This window comes from Azolla caroliniana, unplaced genomic scaffold, assembly GCF_043228905.1.
Source record: "Azolla caroliniana isolate FFs.n. ecotype wild unplaced genomic scaffold, voAzoCaro1.0.p SCAF_2, whole genome shotgun sequence".
In the NCBI taxonomy this organism is placed as follows: Eukaryota; Viridiplantae; Streptophyta; class Polypodiopsida; order Salviniales; family Salviniaceae; genus Azolla; species Azolla caroliniana.
The window spans coordinates 6644600-6662124 of record NW_028230437.1 but is presented as its reverse complement, the minus strand read 5'-3'; the positions used below and the strand labels follow the sequence as shown (position 1 = coordinate 6662124).

General features: G+C 41.6%; 2 protein-coding genes across 2 annotated transcripts; one reads left to right on the top strand and one right to left on the bottom strand.

Moving 5' to 3' along the window:
- Positions 1 to 1584: 1584 nt before the first annotated feature.
- LOC147867241 (peroxidase A2-like) lies at positions 1585 to 2873 on the top strand. Its single transcript, XM_087339587.1, has 2 exons — positions 1585 to 1869; positions 1968 to 2873. The coding sequence occupies exons 1-2, from the start codon at positions 1615 to 1617 to the stop codon at positions 2748 to 2750; spliced, it is 1038 nt and encodes a 345-aa protein (XP_087195713.1). The 5' UTR covers positions 1585 to 1614; the 3' UTR covers positions 2751 to 2873.
- A 2835-nt stretch (positions 2874 to 5708) lies between these two features.
- On the bottom strand, positions 5709 to 7123 carry LOC147867240 (peroxidase A2-like). The gene is made up of 2 exons (XM_087315035.1): positions 6792 to 7123; positions 5709 to 6665 (listed from the first exon to the last, which is right to left on the bottom strand). The coding sequence occupies exons 1-2, from the start codon at positions 7029 to 7031 to the stop codon at positions 5883 to 5885; spliced, it is 1023 nt and encodes a 340-aa protein (XP_087171161.1). The 5' UTR covers positions 7032 to 7123; the 3' UTR covers positions 5709 to 5882.
- Between the last annotated feature and the right edge of the window lie 10402 nt (positions 7124 to 17525).

Genomic DNA, 17525 nt, shown 5'->3' with positions numbered 1-17525 from the left:
AATAAAGCAAATTGACAGGAGGATGGGGATAAAAAGGGGAAGGGAGAGGGGAGAAAGGGATCGCGCGCAAGGGAGGACGAAGTGCTGCTGCAGATCTGAGTGCCAAGCTCTCTCTTCTCCTCCGGTCGTCGGTCTCTATGGGTCAGGAGTTCGCCGCCTCTGCTTCGAGGACAGCCCGTGCGCTTCCAGCAGAGGCAATGATGGTGGCCAATGATTCGAATGGTGCGGGGAGCATGGTGTTGGCGGCTGAGATGCTAGCGGGGAGGCTATCACGGCGGCCCAGTTTTACGTCCCACGAGGGGCCCGGGTCAAGAGTGCGCCGCCTCTGCTTCGAGGACAGCCCGTGCGCTTCCAGCAGAGGCTCCCCCCCCCCCCCCCCCCCCTTTGTTTTGTTTCTGGGTGTCGAGCGTGTGATTTTCTGTGTGTGAGTAGGATCGCCTTGTCGGTTGTAACTGTCAGAGTCGTATTCTCTTGTCATTGTAATCTCTTATTACTGAAATCAAGTGTTACATTCCATATTTCGCCTTCTCGCTCCGCGTATCTACAAATCTCTCTCTCTCTCTCTCTCTCTCTCTCTCTCTCTCTCTCTCTCTCTCTCTCTCTCGCTCCCTCTCTCTCGCTCCTCGGTTCAAGACCCCCGTGGTCCCGCCCCTTTCTCCACACACGCGCGTAACAACGCGAGAACGGTTCATAACTGTTATAACAATATTTTGTGCACTTTGTAGATTGGGGCTTCTGCAATGTTTACTTTATGCAATTTCCTTTATTGCACTTGCGAAGGAAACTTCCTCTTTGTCATTTTTATTAAGCAAATAGTTGACTACAGATAATGTATACCAAATTCCAAGGGTTTAAAATAAATATAAATATAACTTGAATTGAGTCTATGCAACCCCACAAAAGTTGCGTTATAGGCCCATAATGATATAAATAGGGAAATCGATGTTGATCATGGGGATAAAGGTAATGATGTTGGTTTGAACGAGCACTTGTGAAGAGAAAATCATGCACTAACACAAACACTAACATATTTTAAAAGTCTCTACAATACCCTAGCACGTGATGACACTAACCGTAACACTAACATATTTTTAAAATCTCTAGAATACCCTAGCATATTATGGCACGCCCTCGTATATACATACATGAACTTTAATCTACCCAAACAAGCGTGCACGAATACTAACCCTAAAAATAGATGCAACATACTCGTGCCCCGGCATAGGGAAAGGGGTATGTAAAAGAAGCCAAAAGGAGAAGATGGACAGGAGAACAGATTGCAAGCTGGCAAGCTGGTCAACCCGTCGAGGGCTAATGTATAAGTAGCGATTACCTTTAAATATGTTAGTACAAGAGAAACGCCCACATTATAATCATCAAAGTACTTTATAACCATTCGGACTAGTTGACTTAAGAGTTCATGAATCATGCCTTTGCATTTTCGGTACTAACAGCTACTTTTAGGATAGTACAAAAGAAAGACCCAAAAAAAAAGAGGGTGATGCTAGACGTACACTTGTGAGCTACCATAAAAGCTGCAGATATGGTCATGAACCAGAAACCATTGATTTCCTACACATACACATACATATACAGAAGTTAATAGATCTGATCATGACGAGATTTAGCACTCTCTCTATTCATATTACTCTGCTTCTGGCCATCATTATTAGCTCCTCCATGGTGGCTTCTATGGCTGCCACTGGAGGCCACCATGGGCCTCCACGAGCCCTCTCCCCGAGATTCTACGAGCGATCATGTCCGTCCGTTTTCAGGATTGTGAGGCATCGCGTCAGATCAGCGGTTCGGAGCGACCCAACCATGGCCGCCGCGTTGCTCCGTCTACACTTCCACGACTGCTTCGTACATGTAACCCGGAATTCATCGACGCATTCTCGTATCCATTAGCATCGAATGTGTCTAAGTGTTGTTGTTGTTGTTGTTGTGGTGTTTGATCCGTCATGCAGGGATGTGATGCTTCGGTCTTGTTGGACGACACCGCCACGAGCAAGGGCGAGAAGAATGCGGCGCCCAACCGGAACTCCCTCGACGGATTCCAGGTCGTGGATGCCATCAAATCGCGGCTCGAAGACGCATGCCCTGGCGTCGTTTCGTGCGCCGACATCCTCGCCATCGTGGCACGAGACGCTGTTGTCCAAGTCCAGGGCCCCTCGTGGGACGTGAAATTGGGCCGGCGTGATAGCCTCCGCGCTAACACCTCAGCCGCCAACACCATGCTCCCTGGAGCCTTTGAATCGTTGGCCACCATCATCACCAAGTTCGCAGCCGTCGGCCTCTCGGAGGACGACGTCGCTTCCTTGTCCGGCGCTCACACCATCGGCCGAGCTCGTTGCTCATTTGTCGCCCCACGCCTCTACAACTTCAACGGAACCGGACTACCCGACCCCACCCTCTCCACTTCTTACTCGAACCTATTACGGGCGTTTTGCGGGCCCCCGTCCACCGCGTTGACCTCGGAAGCCCCTGCCAACCTCGACGTTACCACCCCCGATGTGTTCGACAACAAATACTTCAAGAACCTCAAGTTCTCCAAAGGACTTCTCGCCTCCGACCAAGAGTTGCTGTCAACGCCTGGCGCTGCCACCATCCGATTGGTCAATGCTTTTGCTAGTAACCAAAAGGCCTTCTTTGCCGCGTTTGCGAGATCTATGGTCAAAATGGGTGACATTAGCCCTCTTTTAGCTCCCAACGGCCAAATCCGAAGGAATTGCCGTTTTGTCAATGCTTAAAGTTCGACAATCGCATTGGATGTAGCTTCAAAGTATTTATAATCACACTTTGTGACACTCAAGATAGTTCATATTTGTACCATAATGAATCTCAAAATAAGTTTGAGTAAATCCTAGTGACATTAATAATGAACCCTTGTAATATCTGTATGATGTTATTATGATAAATATATCATCATGAACACTATACTTGTGGTGATTAAACATTTTACTCAAAAGACACAATGTTTTTCGTTGGTTCCAAAATTCTTGGCATTATTAATCTTCTAAAAACTTATGGGAGTTTAGGAACTTTATTAATTAAGAGAATGGGAAAAATAAAATTTGGTCTTTCCTTTCAAAACACAAAATTTCCAATCTTCTTCTCTCTTTACATGTTCACAATGTGGTCCAACCGAAGGTAGAAAGTGGGAAAACATAGAGAGGGAGCATGTTGAGAAGAAGGGAGAGAAATGTAAAGGAGGAGAAAAGAAAAGGAGGGGCAATGAGTTGTGAAGAGATCTTTAAAGAATAAAAAGGTGTATGAGCATAACATGGATGGAGGAATATAAGTTGAATACAAAGGGCACACCTCCTCCTATAGATAGATAGATTCTAGTATTATCTTGGGGGGTCAAATATGACCCATGCAACAAAAAATATTACACTTCACGTGATACATGTGAAAGTGAGTAGTGACTCTTGATGTTCAAGAACTTTAACAATGAACGTTACAATTGACAGCACACATTGTGGTTGTAAGAGAAATTCATGCAAGGATCTGGCATCGTCGAAGATGTGTGGAAAGCATGGTCAAATATGATCCAAGGCAAAACATTGTGTCAACATGTGATACTCAAGCAAAGCATTGACAACCCAATGAAATCAAAATTTCCCCTAAACATAAAGCAAACACCGACACCTACAAGTGCACCCATAGAAATCATGAAAAGAAAGTTATGCAATCCTTTATCAACAATGTCGTTATGAGTAGGGATTGGCAATGGCTCGGCTCAAGCCTAAACCCTTTGGCTTAGACGGCTTAAAGCGGCTTAGCGGCTCGGCTCGGCTCGGTTTAGGCTTGAACTTGCCTTAACGATTTGAGCTCAGGTTGGCTTGGCTTGAGCCTTGTCAAACCGGCTCAAGCCAGCTAAGCCGTTTATAAACTTTAAAGAGAGGGGGCGAGAGAGAAAGAGAGAGAGGGAGGGAGACAACATACAAGGAGAAAGAGAGAGGGAGGGAGAGAGGGAGAGAGGGAGGGAGGGAGACTAAACATGCGATGGGAGAGAGAGAGAGAGGGAGGGAGGGAGAGAACAGATAAGGAGAAAGAGAGAGAGAGAAACTACATAGAGGGGAGAGAGAGAGGGAGAGGGAGAGAGTCGAGACCACAGACGTGAGAGAGAGAGTGGGAGGGAGAGCTTGTACAATGTATACTATATAGTATATAGTGGATCATCTGAGGGAGAGAGAGGGAGGTAGGGATCATTTCCTCAAATGCATATTCAGGTTTTTTAGTAGCATTACAGAACGTCCCTCTCCCTACATAGGCATATGATAAGTAGAGGAGACTAAGAAGTGTTGTAACTAAGTGGATTTTACATACAATTAATATAATTGTGTGATTTTACCAAAAGAGAGAGAGAGAGAGAGAGAGAGAGAGAGAGAGAGGGACGGAGGGAGGTTTCCAAGCCGTTTACAAAACCGGTTTATGAACCAGTTCGGTTCGGTTCAGGTTTGAGATCCTGTAAACGGTTTAGGCTTAGCCGGTTTGGCTTGGATCAGGTCAAACCGGCTAAGCCTAAACCGAATTGTTGTTGATCCCTAGTTATGAGATCCATCTTCTCTAGTTCAAGTTCTTGATGGTCCCACTCAACATTCACACACACACACATTTTATGACACCGACACAAATTAATGACAATTCATTGAAAAATTCAAGAAATATAATGATATGTCTAATAGAAAAGCGAAGAAAATCAAATCACATCGTTTGTATTCCAAGAAAAAGTGGCACACTAAAGAAGAACAAAAATATATGTGGAAAGACCAAAAAGGTAAGTTCGTTGAAGTTCTTGATGTAACATTTATCACAACGATAATGTCTTTTTCTTGTTTGGTTTGACATGCCATTTTGTCTTCTTAAAAAATATTGATATTTCTTTCTTTTTAAAAATATTTATTGATCCCTTATGATCTGGATCAAAATATTTGTAGATCCCTAAAACAAATTTTGTTTCATTCTACTAGTTCACACAATTATATTGATTATAATGTGGTTTAGAGACAAAAAATCCAAATTGATCTAAAGGACTATACTTTTGTGAATCTCCTTTGAACATATTGTAAAATGGATCCTATCTCCATTCTTATGACTCTCCCAATCATATTGTATATGCACTGTAGATATACAATATGTGTTATATATTGAAAAATGTTTCACATTTGGTCTCAGAAGTAAATTTGACATTGGAAGTTTATAGTAAAATCTATCTACCTCTCAACCCGACCAATACACAATCGCCCTACACAAACACACATAGATATGAAGATAAACACAAATAATACACACACAAACCCTTATTCCCTCTCTATCTCTAGGTTTTAAGGCTCCATAATCTTTACTATTAAATCAATATACCATAAAGTATATGTTTTTCTTGATTAACTTTTTTGAAGTGATGTTTAATAAAGCCTCTAGTTATAGGTGAGTGTCACCCAAAACCAATCCAATATATCATAAGTATGTGAGCTTTAGTGGAAATTACTATGCTTCAGCTCAATATTGGGTTTCAAACATCATAAGTATATAGCTACAATAACTTTCGAATAAAGAAAGAATTGTCAGTGGAGAAGTGTTGATCCATTTTCTTTCTGGACCACCAAGCTTGATTTTTTCTTTACCTCCCTTCATTAAATTCGCGATCTTCTTGCTATGAAAATCAAGGTTCAATAGATGTAGGTTGTGGGCAACATCACCTTTTTAGCCAAAGGTTTCACTCCCAATGCGGTTACATGTTATGATAATGAACGTATACAATATGCATGCCATTTATTTAAAATGTTAAAAGTATTTACAGGTATCATTTATTCTTAGTGTTACGTAGTGCTATTCTAAATATTGGAGTCATTTACAATTTACATTGGTCTAAGGGTTTACGCGTTGACAACATGACAATTCGTTCGGATTTGACCATTCGGAGCGAGGAGGGGGCTAATGTCACTCATTTTGACCATCGACCTAGCAAAGGCGACAAAGAAGGCCATTTGGTTGGCGGAGAATGCATTGACCAATCCAACAGTCGCCGAGCCAGGCGTAGAGAGTAACTCTTGGTCGGAGACTAGAAATCCGTTGGAGGCCTTAAGGTTTTGGTAGTATTTGTTATCAAACACATCGGGGGTGGAGACGTCAAGGTTGGCAAGGACTCTCGACGTGGACGCGGTGGACGGGGGACCACAGAATGCGCGTAGTACCTCCAAGTAAGAAGTAGATAAAGTGGGGTCGGGTTCGCCGGTGCCGCTGAAGTTGTAGAGACGTTGGGCAACCAATGAGCAACGAGCTCGGCCGAGGGTGTGAGCTCCTGATAAGGAAGCGACGTCCTGCTCCGATAGGCCAACCGCTGCGAACTTGGCGATGATGGCAGCCAAGGATTCGGAGGGTCCAGGGAGCATGGTGTTGGCGTCCGAGGTGCTAGCGGAGAGGCTATCCTGGCGGCCCAATTTTACGTCCCATGTGGGGCCCTCGACTTGCACGACGGCATCACGCGCCGCGATGGCAAGGATGTCGGCGCACGAGACGACACCAGGGCACGTGCTTTCCAGCTGCGATTTGATGGCATCCACAACCTCGAATCCGCGGAGGGAGTTACGATTGGGCCGAGCATTCTTCTCGCCCGTGGCCGTGGCGGTGTCGTCCAACAAGACCGAAGCATCACATCCCTGCATGAGGGCCAAACACCACAACAACACTTAAGACAACCATGAGAGTACGAGACCAATGATCAAATATGACCCACACATGTGTGCGCACATTCATGTGCGTAAATATGAATGTATGGCGCATACGTTTACGAAGCAATCATGGAAATGTAGGCGAAGCAAAGAGCCGGCCATCCTCGCATCACTCTGAACTGCCGAGGCCACAACATCCTTCACGATCGTGAAAACCGACGGGCACGATTGCTCGTAGAAACCCGGTGTGAGGCCTTCCGGACGCCTAGCTGCGATAACAGCAGCCGCGCTAACGATGACAAGAAGCACACTTATGAGAGTGGGGTGAGCATTGAACCTCATAACCATATTCATTTTTATTTTTATTTTGTTTGTGTGTGTGTGTGCTAGTAGATATGTTGCCTAACTTATGTGTTAATTAAATCTCTCCTTGTGTAGAATATGAAGGCAAAGCTTGGGAATGAATGATATGGTGGTATCTGATTGCCCCCCACCTTGCTCTTTTTATGGTGCATCTTAGCACCACTAGAAAGGGAAGGTGATAAGGCAGAAAGAAGTCACCCTGCTTTGTGCAACTTTCCTATGGATAAGCAGATGTCAACCTTCCTATGGATATGTAGATCTCAACCATCCTATTGAACCGGAAAAAGGTCAACCCTTTTTTAATGTAAACCTTGAACGAATCATGTTTTCTTCTCTCCTTTTTGCAAATTGTATGCCTTTTGAAAAAAAATAAACAAAAAAATCTATCTCCATTTCATCTCACATTGAAAATCCAAGGCTCCATGTCATATTGCATCCACAACTTGCATCCACAACCCCTTCAGAAACACATGATCTTGAAAATTTACAATACAGTTCACTTGTCGCACTATAGTCTAAATGATCCCTTGGCTCTTCTTCTCTCATTGTTCAAACCTATCTATCGTCAACTATGTGGGTTGAGAGGTCCATATAACAAAGTGTGGTTTGTCACCCACCTCTAAGGGTTGAAGTTCATTACATAGGCCTTGACATTTTCTCGTTGGTTTGAGATGTGGTCCTAAATATGAGGCCTTACATTTCAATCTTACAAATCATTGATACATGCACACACACACACAACTTGTATGGCGTGCATGATTAGGTTGCTCATAAGCATGATACTCATTATTTCCTTTTTAAGTATTTTGCATTGTGGCATGTGCCTCTATTATTAGGTTGCTTCTGAACTTATAACAAAAAAGCCCCTCACACAACAAAACAATGTGAGTACTTTTCAATTATATAATGTTCACAGTGTCAACTATCTAGTTCAGGATAATATATTTCTATTTTGTTTTCTTTTATATCTTTTGTTTGGTTCATTCTCTCTCTATATATATATAGGTCTCAGGTAAACCACACAATTGATTAATTGTATGTACAAACTACCATTATAATACATATTGGTGCCCTCCCGACACAGGCAGATCAAGCACATTCCTGTTCCATCTCGTAATTTATCTCTTTTCTTTGGTTCGTTCACACACTCTCTCTCTTGCATCCGGATGATGAAACAATCCCCACATGTTCTAGCATCCATAAATAAATATGTCTTTAAACTTTTGATGAATACATTTACTCCATGTCTAACATCAAACATGAAAGCACTCTGCATATTCCAACTACGCTCCTACCCCAACACCATGAAATTTGGAATTTTATTTCGAAGGTCCATTTTGCATGTAATGGTTGTTAAAGACCCATTGTCTAGGCATAAGCTAATAAGAAGACGAAACTTACCATATTTTCAATAAATATTTTGTAAAGAATCAGATATGATTCTCTGTAGCGTAAGGGATATTTAATGTTTCATAGAACCCTAAAGTTCTATTAAACATATTTAGTGTAGTTAAGTCTCCACCTCTGTTTAGTAAGTGGTTGTTAAAGTATAGAAAGAAGGTGACTACATAAAGCACCTTTCTCCTACTCCTTATGGTGTTGGTTGTCTTACTATTGTTAATATAGTCATTTCTTGTATAACTCTCTCTCTCTCTCTCTCTCTCTCTCTCTCTCTCTTGGCTACACATACACACACGCGCGCGCGCACGTAAACACACATATTCCTTCTACTGCACAAAATCATATCCGATTCTTTACATGGTATCAGAGCGATTGGTAGCCTAATCCAAGCTCATCCACGTGTGTGTGTGTGTGTGACCAAGAGGGAGAGAGAGAGTTATACAAAAAACGATTGTATTAACAAGAGTAAGACAACCAACACCATAAGGAGTAGGAGAAAGGTGCTTTATGTAGTCACCTTCTTTCTTTCTTTCTTTTTCGATAAAAAAAATGCTTCATTGGTATTAAAATTAACAATGCCAAAGGCAATGTACAAATTGTACATAATTGTACATATCACAACGAGCATGTCCTTCATCTCCACTAACATTGAAAATGTACTTGTAATTAATCTCCCTAAAACAAGATGATCTATGTCCTCCTCACTTCAACAAGAAAATCTGCTTCGATCCCCCACCATCTTCACTCAACCTTATCACAAAACATAATTCTGCTTTGGTCGATCCGCATCAACTATCTCGCCGCTTACCACCAAAGTCCTGTAAAAATAACAACAAAAAGAGTCTCCTCATCCCCTCATGATCGTCTTCGGCCCTCACACCATCACCACTCATCCTCTCATCATGATACTTATGCTTCAAACCCCATCGCCATCATACCTCAACCTATAAGAACCATAACATCTTCTTAACTCAGCCCACATCTACAGCATCTCGCTAAACCCTCTTTCCATGTCGCCGATTACCAGGCAAATCCTGTACTAACAATAAAAAAATGAGTGTAAAAAATTCCTCACCTTCTCATAATAATCTGCTTCATCCCCCACACCAACATCACTCATCCTACTCACAAAAACAAAAAACCAGCTTCTTCATGTCCACATCCACCATCTCGTTATCTCCGATTATCTCAGTATTTCTGCCAACTCCTGCTAAAATCCTGTACTGACAGCCAAAAATTAAGTCAAAAAATTTCCTACTTCATCATAATACTCTGCTTCAGCCCCCACACCTTGTACATTCCAAGAGCCTTCCTACATTCCGCAACCACCTCATCCATGTTAACTCATGTTGTTTGTAGTAAGAATGGTCTCGGTGGCGGGAACAACCACCGAGGTGGTACGTAATTCCACCTGACCTTAGCGCATGCATCTAACATTATAGGAATAGCTTACCAAACTCAGCGAATTCTCCGTCTTTACCGAATAGTTGTGTTTCTGGAACCCTTATAACTATCATAATCACCTTTAACTATATGTACGAATAAGTTCCAAAAAGTCTTTACATGATACACAACGTGAGTGTTTTCATCATTGTATAACTTGGAACACCTAGCTTTCCAAAGAACCCATAAAGCCAATGAGGAGACAATCTACCAAACATAACTCCGCGGGAAGAACTTAATTCCCTCCAAGGAACTTGAAGTAGAATATACTTGAAAACTTCTTACATGTAAAGACAAGGAAGAATGATGATAATGATAAAAAGCTCTTTGTTGATCCAACATTCCCCAAAAGACTGCACCTCATGTGAAAATAGCCGATCTATACTTATGACCTAGAAGCCTAAGAATTTGACACCAAAAAGTTTTTGCGGCAACACATTCCCAAAATGCATGATGCAATGTCGCAAACGCATACCCACACATAACACATGACCGATTACTCACCGATCCCCTTAGCAAATCACCTACTGGCAATGCATAATGAATCATCAACCACCGAATATGCAATATCTTATTCATGCATTTAATTGACCAAAACTGTTTCAAAAACATCACCATATGAGAAGATGAGGCATTACCTTCCTCCTAATACTTTTTTCTAGGAAGTATCGAGTCAATCTGATTCAACGTAAAATTCCTCCCAAATGCCACCGAATATGTGAAGAAAGGGAGGACCTTAGTCAAAGAGTCAGACATGAACAGTTTCCAACCATAATCCGATACCACTGCAGATTGTCAATTGGCCTAGAGTGTAACACCCAAATATGAGATGAGAAATGAGCAATTAGTGGATTAGGATCGATATATTGTTTTTTATCTAATCTAGCAATTACTCGCATTGGCAGCTGCTTCGTAGCTGACATGATTGGAGACTCCTCATCCACTAGTATCAACCTACCATTGTCCATAACTTCATAAAAATCGAGGCTGCCATTTTGATGATATAACCGAGCTCCTATGAGTATATTGAGTGTCGAGAACATACCGTACCAACTCTGAAAATGATTGAATTGCAACGTTGGCACTATGATGTTATGCATTGTGGTCAATTGCGATAACATGATCTTAGTCCCTCTTAAGTTAGATAACCTATTGGTTTGATCCTGCGTTGAAGACTGTAGAAACTTTATCCAATCCACAATCGTACAAGTTGGACCATTGTCCATTGTAGCCCACGATAACCTAGGGTGTAAACCCAAAACACATGTAGCTTCATCAGTAAATAAAGGATTCCATATCAATGGTTGATGCATAAATTAATGATAGCTTCTCGGTGGTAGAAACTTTATCCAATCCACAATCGTACAAGTTGGACCATTGTCCATTGCAGCCCACGATAACCTAGGGTGTAAACCCAAAACACATGTAGCTTCATCAGTAAATAAAGGATTCCATATCAATGGTTGATGCATAAATTAATGATAGCTTCTCGGTGGTAGAAACTTTATCCAATCCACAATCGTACAAGTTGGACCATTGTCCATTGTAGCCCACGATAACCTAGGGTGTAAACCCAAAACATATGTAGCTTCATCAGTAAATAAAGGATTCTATATCAATGGTTGATGCATAAATTAATGATAGCTTCTCGGTGGTAGAAACTTTATCCAATCCACAATCGTACAAGTTGGACCATTGTCCATTGCAGCCCACGATAACCTAGGGTGTAAACCCAAAACACATGTAGCTTCATCAGTAAATAAAGGATTCTATATCAATGGTTGATGCATAAATTAATGATAGCTTCTCGGTGGTAGAAACTTTATCCAATCCACAATCGTACAAGTTGGACCATTGTCCATTGCAGCCCACGATAACCTAGGGTGTAAACCCAAAACACATGTAGCTTCATCAGTAAATAAAGGATTCCACATCAATGGTTGATGCATAAATTAATGATAGCTTCTCGGTGGCAAGAAAGCAAGTGCTTGCTGAAGACTTTCCCAACCATGAAAAATTCCATTAAAGAACCGTAACGATCCAACATTTGACTTAGGTAGCTGAAAATCTGCATTAAAAAACCATCTAAGTCTATCATTCCATTGACCACCTAACGATGGCTTGACCTTATGTAAATGCTGAATCCATAGCTTTTCCCATAGCTGCTCTCTTGGCAATAAAATCCTAACAACATGTTTAGTAAGTAAGGCTTTACTTTGCATAAATGGATCAATCAAACCTAAACCTCCTTTTTGTTTAGATTTGTGTCGCATACGTATCATAACACTCGCTTAGCACAATCCATGTGATTGTCACGTGGTTTTTGCACAAATTGGCTAAGGAGACCAATTGGTAGCTGACGTCGGGTCGAGTGATTGTGAGATAGATGAGGCTACCAATCAGTTGCCGATATTGAGCCGGTTTGCAGTTTTCCGTGTCGGAGTCGGCAACTAGCTTTAGGTTCCGATCGAGAGGGATTGCCACAGACTTACACTCAGTTATCCCAAACTTGTATGGCAAGTTAAGGATGTATTGTCATTCAGAGATCATAATGCCGACTAGAGTTTGAATTACTTCAATACCTAGGAAGTAATGAAGCTCTTTCATGTCCGTGATCTCGAATTTGCCAAAGAGGAGGGACTTGACCTTGTTGATGTCGACTAGATTTTCACCTCCAATGACCAGATCATCCATGTATAGGATGATGACAATCGGACTTCTAGAATCGCTTCTTATGTAGAGGGAGTTGTCAGATTTCGACATTCTAAAGCCAATTCGATGAAGATATTGTGCTATCTTCGAATGCCAAGCACATGGTGCTTGCTTAAGGCCGTAGAATGGCTTCTTTGGTCGGTAGACTGCTTTCGGATGGATGTTGGATTCGAAGTCGTGTGGTTGTACCATGTACACCTCATCTTCTAATTCACCTTGAAGAAAGACGTTCTAATGGAGGTGCCACCCTTTCGTCGTTGCAAGTGCAATCACGGTCCGCATAGTCGTCATCTTTGCCACCGGAGCAAAGGTCTCTTCATAGTCGACTCCATATGTTTGTGTGTATCCTTTCGCTACAAGTCGGGCTTTGTAGCGATTGAAGGAGCCGTCGGCATTATATTTCGCTTTGTAAATCCATTTGCAGCCGAACGCCATTTTGTGTGGTGAGTGGGGAACGTGATCCCATGTCTCGTTCTTGCATAGTGCCCCCCATCTCCTCATTCATTGCTTCAACCCATCGTGAATCCTTGGCTGGCTCGGAAAAATTTCCCAGTTCACGAACTATCACCACCTTCATCATAAAGGCATAATGATATGCCATATAGTCATTGTAGCCGAATCAGCTAACCGAATTCTTCTCTCGGGTGGAGCGATGGAGTTTCTCATTTGCCGATGTGAGTGCTTTCTTAACTCTGGGTGACCTCATAAGAGGCACATCAAGCCACCAAACTCATTGTCGAGTGAGTGAGTCAATTCGTTACCGTCGGATTAATCGTCTTCATATTCCGACATTTTGGCCTTCCCTTTGTCCATCTTTGGATTCGGCTAAGATGTGCTTTGGTTGCATGGAGGCTCTTGTGGTCCACTCAATCTGGTTGAGATCAGACTCTCCTCGGGTATTGACCTTAGTTGATCATTGTCTTCTGTGTTGTTGAGGTTGTTCATAAATGGTTCGGGAGTTGGCTCAGGTTCGTACCAAGATGTCGATTCGTCGAAGACAGTGTCTCGACTTACACGAACCTTCCGAATAGAGGGGTTGAGGCATTTGTACCCCTTTTTCTCTAGTGAGTATCCTACGAGGATACACTTCTCCAACTTGGGATCTAGCTTTTGTCACTTTTCGTGGGGAATGTGCACATATGCAAGTGAGCCGAATATCCTTACATGGGATAGATCTAGCTTCTTCCCATAGTACTTCTTGTGAGGGTACGTTCGTGCACTCCAGATGTTGTGGACCGGTTCATGAGGTAGATGGCAGTATTTGCTACTTCGGCCCAATATGACTTCGGCATGTGCTTCTCGTTTAACATGGCCCGTGCTACTTCGAAGATGTGCCGATTTTTGCATTTGGCCACTCCATCCTGTTGTGGCGTATGTCGACATGAAAATTCTCGTCAGATTCCTTCTTGTCGAAGGTATGTTGTGAATGAATCAAAGAAGTATTCCTTGCCTCCATTGGACATGCCGACTTGTGGCTTTCTCGACTTCATTCTTGACATAGCTAATTAGCTATGCAAAAGCTACCAATGATAACTAGTCATTTTTGCACCATGAATAAAAACATTAGAATGCTTTAATTATATAAATGAGCACCATAAACGTGCACAAAAAATTATATACCAAATTCCTAGGTTCATTATGCATGATCCATTGCCACATCACGTTGGCCATCACCTCTGGATTGTTGCCACAGTTCAATCCGATGGAGTTCACTCCTCCATTGCCGCCATTCTACACTCAATTGCCGCCATTGTTCAGTCCTAGATTGTTCCCACTGTTCGATCCAATGAAGTTCACTCCTCCATTGCCTCCATTCTACACTCAATTGTCGTCACTATTCGGTCCTCAATTGTTGCCATTGTTCAATCTGACGGAGTTCACTCCTCCATTGCCGCCATTCTACACTCAGTTGCGACCATTGTTCAGTCTTGGATTGTTGCCACTATTCGCTCCGACGGAGTTCACTCTTCCATTGTCACCATTGTACTCTCAGTTGTCGCCACTGTTCAGTCCTAGATTGCAGCCATTGTTCGATCCGATGCAACTCACTCCTCCATTGCCGCCATTTTACACTCCGTTGCCGCTATTGTTCGGTCCTGGATCGTTGCCGTTCTTCGATCCGACGGAGTTCACTCCTTCATTGTCACTATTGTACTCTTAGTTGCCGCGACTGTTCGGTCCTGGATTGCAATAATTGTTCACTCCGACTGGAAGCCATTGCATCTACATCTTTGTCTATTGATTATCTTGTGTATTGTTGTGTATAATCTTCTATATAATCTTTGTCTGTCAAAAACCGGTTTGCATGTGGTTCAGTAACTAGCTACGTGTCTATTTTTTGTTTCAATTTACTAATGAATATGTCAAGCCAAATGGAAGGGGAAGGAGGGTGTTTACCAACAACCCTCATGGATCATCAAGATAGGGATGACGCTATCAGTACACAACAAGCGATATGAAAGTATTGGGCAGAAAAAAAAGGAAACATCATCAAATGTTGAAGGATAAGAAAGACACATTCACTAAAGGTAAGGATAGTATTGGTTGCGATGTAGGTCTGAATACCATTGAGAATGGAAGTAATGATACTATTATCATAGAGAGAAAGGTTGTAAACTATTTCAATGTGCAGACCAAGCACATCAGCTATGAAGACAATAAGGTAGTGCTTTATGGAATATTAAATGATCCATCGATAAAGGAGTTAGTTGATTGTGATGGATCTTAATGCAAACATAACATCTGTACTAGTAAATAATCTCCGTAATAGTTTGGTATCCATGAGCAGGTCAGAAGATGATTTTGTCTTAAAAAGGTCTAGTCTAATGATGTTACTTAATAGTGATGTTGACGATCTTAACATCAGTGTGCTATCTAAGGTAATTAGTGTTAGTAGAAAAAGTGTCTACAATACAATGAACTGAATTATTTCAAGAGGTGAAGGAATTAGTCTGCTAAAGCTAACAACAAGATGTAAGGCAGTGACACCCATAACATCATAAATCAAGGATATAATCACTATATTTTAGACTAATGAGAGTAGGGCTTCACCCAATAAGAAGGATTTATGCAGGAAACGTGTTAGAAGGAGTCAATACGAGGAGCATCCCATTCATCTTCTTGATGTACCTCAAGTATTTACATTTATCTCAACTTTTGTTTTGATTTTTGAGCTTATTGTCACAAGCCTATACACTATTGAGATTACAATCACTAGGTAATCAGCTACATTAGGGATCAAGCATAGCTAATTAGCGACATGCATAATTGGCCATAGCTAATTTGGTACATTTGGTAAGGGCGTAGCTAGTTAGCAGCATTGGGTCTAGATAGTTATGTCTCCTACTTAACTACATAATCGATTTAGCTAACTGTGTCTCCTACTAGCTACTGGCAATAGCTAGTTATCTACAACCATTGCTAAGTAGCATCAGAATATGACCATAGCTAACTAGCCACTGGTAATAGCTAAATAGTTATTGCTAATAGCTAACTGGCTATTATCAACTAATTAGCTACCACAATAGCTAATTAGCTACATCAAAATATGATTATAGCTAACTAGCTACTGGTAATAGCTAATTAGCTATTGGTAATAGGTATTTAGCTACTCTTAATAGCTAATTAGCTACATCATAATTTGATCATAGCTAACTAGCTACCTGTAATAGCTAATTAGCTATTGCTAATAGGTAATTGGCTACTCTTAATAGCTAATTAGCTACAACCATTGCTAATTAGCATCAGAATATGAGCATAGCTAACTAGCTACTGGTAATAGCTAATTAGCTACCACAAAAGCTAATTAGCTACATTAGAATATGATCATAGCTAACTAGCTACTAGTAATAGCTAATTAGCTACCACAAAAGCTAATTAGCTACATCAGAATATGATCATAGCTAACTAGCATGGTAATAGCTAATTAGTTATTGGTCATACGTAATTAGCTACACTTAATAGCTAATTAGCTACATCAAAATAACTAATTAGCTACACGAGAGTATGATCATAACTAATTAGCTACCACACTATATCTAACTAGCTACTCGTAATAGGTAATTAGCTACTCGTAATAGTTAATTAGCACTACGATAGTGATGAGTCGGTTATTCTTGAACATTAGCATAGAACACAACACACGGGATGGGCTAGATCGAGCTACCAAATCACTCTGATACCATGTAAAAGAATCGAATATGATTCTGTGCAACGGAAGAGATGTGTGTTATGTGTGTGTGTGTGTGTGTGTGTGTGTGAGAGAGAGAGAGAGAGAGAGAGAGAGAGAGGAGAGGAGAGGAGAGGAGAGAAGAGAAGAGAGACACGAGATAGATAAGAGAAAATGAAGTACTCAAGAAAGTGTATATTAACAAGGAGAATATCTAGTACAAAAATGTAGCATTACAAGGAGCAACAACCGACAATATATGAAGTAGGAGGAGGTTGTTTTATATAAGGCCACCCTCTCTCTTCATTAACTCACTACAATGCCCACTCTCTCTCTAGAACCTTGGGGAATGTGGAGACTCGTTAGTCATGGGGAATATGGAACTCATTAGTTATATGTCATAGAATATGATTCTATGACACATACTTAATGTGTAGAGAGTAGTGGTGACTTTTGACCTTTGAGTGCTCATAGATTCTCAAAGGTGTGTTCACACACTAGACTAGGTTGAGTTTGATTCTCAACCGGAGGATCTATTGAGGCATACACCAGAGGAAAGTTCAATCTCAACCAGGTTGAATGGACCTCAAGAGCCCCCGAGCAATCAAAACATGTTGCAGTTGAGTCCAAAATCGGACAAAGGGAAGGCCAAAATGCCGGAATATGAAGGTGACCAACTTGGCAGGAATGAATCGGCTCACTCGCTAGATTTTGAGTATGTTGAATTCGATGTGCTCATCATGAGGACACCTGAAGCAAAG

Bases quoted from the DNA above. Each gene is read 5' to 3' on its own strand.
- LOC147867241 (XM_087339587.1), top strand. From the start codon at position 1,615: ATGACGAGATTTAGCACTCTCTCTATTCATATTACTCTGCTTCTGGCC. The intron at 1,870-1,967 runs GTAACCCGGAAT...TCCGTCATGCAG, and splicing joins TCCACGACTGCTTCGTACAT to GGATGTGATGCTTCGGTCTT.
- LOC147867240 (XM_087315035.1), bottom strand. From the start codon at position 7,031: ATGAATATGGTTATGAGGTTCAATGCTCACCCCACTCTCATAAGTGTG. The intron at 6,666-6,791 runs GTATGCGCCATA...GCCCTCATGCAG, and splicing joins TCCATGATTGCTTCGTAAAC to GGATGTGATGCTTCGGTCTT.